At 50.2% G+C, this 6,000-nt stretch overlaps 1 protein-coding gene across 1 annotated transcript; it reads left to right on the forward strand.

The window, feature by feature from the left end:
- Positions 1–1,150: 1,150 nt before the first annotated feature.
- LOC112762958 (uncharacterized) lies at positions 1,151–3,552 on the forward strand. The gene is made up of 4 exons (XM_025808754.1): positions 1,151–1,712; positions 1,801–1,984; positions 2,148–2,676; positions 2,749–3,552. Exons 1-4 carry the CDS (start codon positions 1,151–1,153, stop codon positions 3,550–3,552), a joined length of 2,079 nt encoding a protein of 692 aa, XP_025664539.1.
- Positions 3,553–6,000: the final 2,448 nt, after the last annotated feature.

Raw genomic sequence — 6,000 nt, forward strand, 5'->3', positions numbered from 1 at the left:
CTTTCTTGGCCTAGTTCACCACGCGCATCGCCAAAGCAAAACATCCGATCAACCTGCTAGGGGTGACGCAGCGAAACGGCGAGCTGACCAGAAAATACCTGGACAGATTCAACGATGAGTGCCTCGAGATAGACGGCTTAACCGACTCGGTGGCCAGTCTATGCCTGACAAACAGTTTGCTAAATGAGGATTTCTGAAAACACCTCACCACCAAGCCCATCTGGACAATGCAGGAAATTTAGAACGTAGCCAGGGAATACATTAATGATGAAGAGGTAAGTCAGGTCGTGACAGCCAATAAACGACAGCCCGCGTACCCTGGTGCCCGCCCGTCCAGTGGTGGTGAGAGGTCCAAGGAACACTCCAGAGACGGAGGAACGGCCAAGACTTTCAAATCCTTTCCCCGTGTTGGGAAGTTCACCAACTACACCCCCTAGTGGCTCCAATCGTCGAGGTTTATCAGCAAATTGCCGACAAGGGCATATTGTCAAAGCCCCGACAACTCAGGGACAGGACGGGAGGAAAAAAGAACCTCTATTGTGATTATCACAAGGGATTCGGCCACAAAATCCAAGACTGCTTTGACCTAAAGGACGCCTTGGAGCAGGCCATCCGAGAAGGAAAGTTGGCCGAGTTCGCCCACCTAATAAGGGAACCTAGGAGAAGGGACCAGTCAATCGAGGACAAAAGCCGCGCCGTAAAGCAGAGACGGGAAACCGAGGAGGACGCAGAGTGTGCCCTCACCGTGGTGAACGTGGTGATTGGAAGGGATGTCCCCCCAGGTCGAAGTCGGCTAGTAAGAAGGATGCCAAGATTCTAGCTACGTCCTCGGGCCCCGCGCCGACCTCTCGCAGGTTGCCCACGATATCTTTCGGCCCCGAGGATCAATGGTTCGATGAGGTTGCGGAGAGTCCGCCGATGGTGATCACGGCCAGGGTGGGCACCGGCCTAGTAAAGCGGATCTTGGTGGACACAGGGGGCTGATTCCAATATCATGTTTCGCAATATTTTTGACGCCCTGGGCCTGCGAGACGCCGACCTCAGAGGTCACCAGCACGGCGTGGTAGGCCTAGGTGATAACTTCATCAAGTCGGACGACATAATTTCCCTCCCAGTCTCCATAGGTGGGGGCAGGGGGAAGAGGTCGGTAATGGCGGAGTTTGTGGTCTTAAGGGACTCCATGTCCTACAACCTCATCCTGGGGAGGAAGACGATCAACGAATTTGGGGCGGTGATCTTCACCAAGATGTTGCTAATGAAGTTTGTTGCCGATGATGGTTCGGTAGGGACCATTAGGGGAGACCTAGAGACGGCAGTCGCATGCGACAATACCAGCCTCTCCCTGAGAAATAAGTCTAAAGAAGCGTCCGGCAATTTTCTTGCCGATTTGGACGCCAGAGTTGATGATAAACCCAGGCCAGAGCCAGAGGGGGACCTGGAAAAGTTCAGGGTCGGTGACTCGGAGGAGAAGTTTACCTTCGTAAACAGAAACCTACCCCACGACTTGAAAGAGCCCCTGATGGAGATGATCAGAGCAAATGTCGAGTTGTTTGCCTGGACCCCGGCCGACATGCCAGGTATATACCCCCAGCTCATGTCCCACCGTCTAGCCGTGAAGCCGGACGCTAGACCGGTAGCTCAAAGGAGAAGGAAAATGTCCCAAGAACGAGCAGAGGAGGTGGCCAGGCAGACGGCCAGCCTTCTAGAAGCAGGTTTTATCAGGGAACTCGGCTACTCGACTTGGCTGTCGAATGTGGTCTTGGTCAAAAAACCCAATGGAAAAATGGAGAATGTGTATAGGTTACTCCGACCTTTACAAAGCATGTCCTAAGGACTCGTACCCCCTCCCCAACATAAATACTCTCGTCGACGCGGCGGCAAGATATCAGTATCTGAGTTTCATGGACGCTTACTCTGGCTACAATCAGATACCGATGCACCGGCCAGACGAAGAGAAAATGACTTTCATAACGCTAGGCGGAACGTATTGCTAATAGGCAAAACGGTGGAGGTGTACGTGGACGATATCCTAGTAAAGACCACCCGACCTGAAGAGCTCATAAGTGACTTAGAAAGCGTGTTCGTCTCCCTCCGATGACACAGCATGAGGCTTAATCCGCTTAAGTGTGCCTTTGCCATGGAAGCAGGAAAATTTTTGGGGTTCATGATACCCAAAAGGGGGTGGAGGTGAACTCGGAAAAGTGTAAAGCAATACTCCAAATGAAGAGTCCGGGGTGCATCAAAGACGTCCAGAGGTTGACAGGAAGGCTCACTGCACTATCTCGCTTCCTCGGTGCATCGGCTGCTAAAGCTCTGCCGTTTTTGAACTTGATGAGAAAGGGGATAGCATTTGAATGGACCCCGGCGTGTGAGGAAGCATTCATACATTTCAAAGAGGTTCTCGCAACACCACCTGTTCTCAGGAAGCCCAAGGTCGGAGAACCACTATATCTGTACTTGGCCATAACGGATGAAGCGATGGCGGTGGTTTTAGTGCGGGAAGAAGGGAAAATCCAACAACCCATTTACTTTGTGAGCAAAGCACTGCAAGAGGCAGAATTGAGATATAGCAAATTAGAGAAGCTGGCACTTGCACTCCTGACCTCTTCCCGTAGATTGCGGCAGTATTTCCAGGGTCATCAAGTGGTCGTGAGGACAGACCAGGGAATTCGCCAGGTACTCTAGAAACCCGAGTTAGCGGGAAGAATGATGACTTGGGCTATCGAGCTATCCTAGTATGACTTGCAGCATGAACCCAGGCAGGCGATTAAGGCGCAGGTCATGGCTGATTTCTTGGTAGAAGTAACGGGGAACCCAACCGAGACAACGAGCATACGGTGGAAGCTCCACGTAGATGGGGCCTCCAACCAAACGTTCGGAGGTGCCAGGATCATCCTGGAAAGCCCAGCCGGAGTCATATATGAACAGTTGATCAAGTTCGAGTTCCCGGTATCAAACAATCAAGCGGAGTACGACGCCCTTCTAGGTGGCTTAACCCTGGCCAGGGAGGTCGGAGCCACTAGGCTAGAGGTGTGCAGTGACTCGCAGGTCGTTACCTCTCAGGTCAATGGGACCTACCAAGCCAGAGATTCACTGTTACAGAAGTATCTGGAGAAGGTCAAAGAGTTGAGCAAACAATTCGAGGAAGTCACGATCCAACACGTTCCGAGGAAAAGGAACACACAGGCAGACCTCCTGTCCATGCTAGCAAGCACAAAACCTGGGGCCGGCAACCGGTCTCTCATTCAGAGTTTGGTAAATGAACCAGCTGTAGTCTTGCAACTGACTCAATCAGAACCCTCTTGGATGGACCCGATCATTGATTTTCTGGAGAAGGCAAGGCTCCCCAGCGACGACAAGCTGGCCAAAACGATAAAGCGGGAAGCGACCAAGTATGCAATCATACAGGGCCAGTTGTTTAAAAAAGGAATCAGCCAACCCTTGTTGAAATGCCTGCATCCCGACCAAACGGACTATGTGCTCAGAGAGGTCCATGAGGGGGTGTTGCGGTCACCACATCAGGGGCAAAGCTTTAGCAAGAAAGCTCATTAGAGCAGGGCATTACTGGCCATCGATGATGAAGGACTCCAGAGAATTCGTAAGGAAATGCGTCAAGTGCCAGGAGAATGCCAATTTCCACAGGGCGCTGGCAACCGAGCTAATCCTATTGACGTCTATGTGACCTTTCTCACATTGGGGAATCGACTTCCTGGGACCCTTCCCGGTCAGTCCAGGGCAAGTCAAGTACCTCATAGTTGCTATCGACTACTATACCAAGTGGATAGAGGCTGAGCCACTGGCCAGCATATCCTCATCCAATTGTCGGAAGTTTATGTGGAGACAAGTGGTAACTCGATTCGGCATCCCTGAGGTCGTTATCTCTAATAATGGGACGCAGTTCACTGATAAGATGTTCGCAGAGTTCCTCGCCGGTTTGGGCATAAAGCAAAAGTTCTCATCTGTGGAACACCCCCAGACGAACGGCCAAGTTGAGGCCGCGAATAAGGTCATCTTGCTAGGCCTAAAAAAGCGGCTTGATAAGAAAAAGGGAGCATGGGCTGACAAACTCGCCTCCGTCCTCAGGTCCTACCGCACAACCCAGCAATCATCCACAGGGGAAACCCCATTCCGCCTGACATACGGGGTGGATGCTATGATACCCGTAGAGGTCGGCGAGCCGAGCCCACGGTTGCTTCTAGGAGGAGTAGAGGAAGGTGTAGAGAAAGACCTAGTAGACGAGGCTAGAGAAATGGCCCATTTGTCAGAAGCAGCGCTGAAGCAAAGAATGGCCCTGCGCTACAACGCCAAAGTACTCAGGAGAGAATTCGAACAAAATGACCTGGTCCTGCGGCGCAACGACATCGGGATGCCGATTCAGGGGGAAGGTAAGCTGACGGCTAACTAGGAAGGCCCTTACAGGGTCAAAGAGGTTATTGGTAAGGGTGCCTACAAGTTGGAAAGACTCGACGGCAAGGAAGTCCCGAGAACGTAGAACGCGGGTAACTTAAGAAGATTTTATTCTTAGTCCAAACACGCCGAATAGGCAACTTGACCAGCTCAGTAAGACCCGGGTTTCGCTTTAACATCAAATAATTTACTTCTGTTAAATACTTATCATTGCAATAGACTTGTTCAACTGCCGATAAATGTTCACTTGTTAAATTTACTTTTTCCCTTTTATACATCCCACGATAACAAATTTCTTATGATACATGCTAAACGAGGCAACGACACGGTATCCCGGGACTGATCACCCCGAAAACCAACTAAGTTAACACCATAACAAATGGCTGTAGCACTAATGAAGCCACAACTTGGCTTTGTCAAATTACCAAAGCAACGGTAAAAAAAATGCAAGCGACAAGCCAATACCAACAAAATAGTAATAAAATAGAACGAAAATGCACTATCGAGTAAGCGGGAAAAAATAGTAATCACAAGCTGAACAGGCGACTACTACAACAATTCCAAGTTACAAGATCCAACATGCACAACCACAAAGTTCATCAAACTACACGACAAGGTCCACAAAAACAAAAAATTACAAAACATACAAGAGTACGGAGATCACTTCTTCGGCATATCGACAATCTTGCCGTCCTTGATGGTTTTAAAGACCGCGATTGCCGACGTGTCAAAGTCAGGAGCCACGAGCTTCACTTGGGCTTTAAGGGCCTCTTCAGTCATCAAGATGGCGCTCTTCCCCTGTTTCACGGTCTCTTTGTACTTCTTCTTAAATTCTTCAGCTTCGGTTTGAGTAGTCTTGGCCAATGAGGCGGCCTCGTCGCGTTCTTTTTCCAAAGCAGCCACCCGACCCTGAGCAGCGTTGAGCTGGCTCTCCAAAGTCAACTCCCGCTCGGTTAGCCAGGAAACAGCTGCATCAGAAGTCTTCAATTTTTCCTCAGCAAATGTGGCCTTCTCCTCGGCAGCTTTGAGCTTCTTCTCTACTTTGGACAGCTGCTCCCGAAGTATTTCAACTTGCACCTTAAATTGATTGTTGGCCTTAACGGAGGACTCGAGCCTCCTCTGCACTGACTGCATTCGCGACAGCTCAAACTCGGCCTTCCTAGCTATGGCGGCGCCATGAAGGAGAGAACAATACATCTACCTCGCTTGCCCAGGGAGATCCAAGCCATGGAAATATTCCTCCGTGCTGGGAAGCAACTGGGAGTCTATAAAGTTCCCGGCATCGAAGTTCCTCTCCATCACAGTGAGGGCTCCTTCAGGGCTGGAAGACGACTTCTTCCTCTTTGGGTTGTGGATAACCGTCACATCATCCTCTTCAAATTGTGGATTGAAAATCGAGCCCTCGCCAGTACCGACTTTTTCCTCTTTGTCATCTCCTTCAGATTCTTCTTCTTCATTTGAGTCATTCTCAAGATCTTCCCAAGCTGCCATGAGTACTCTCTTCCTTTCCTTCTTGCCTTTGTCCTCCTTTTTGAGCTTTGGACAGTTTGACTTGAAGTGCCCAGCCTCCTTGCAATGATGACACGTCACCTT

Source organism: Arachis hypogaea, chromosome 17, assembly GCF_003086295.3.
Source record: "Arachis hypogaea cultivar Tifrunner chromosome 17, arahy.Tifrunner.gnm2.J5K5, whole genome shotgun sequence".
NCBI classification, from domain to species: Eukaryota; Viridiplantae; Streptophyta; class Magnoliopsida; order Fabales; family Fabaceae; genus Arachis; species Arachis hypogaea.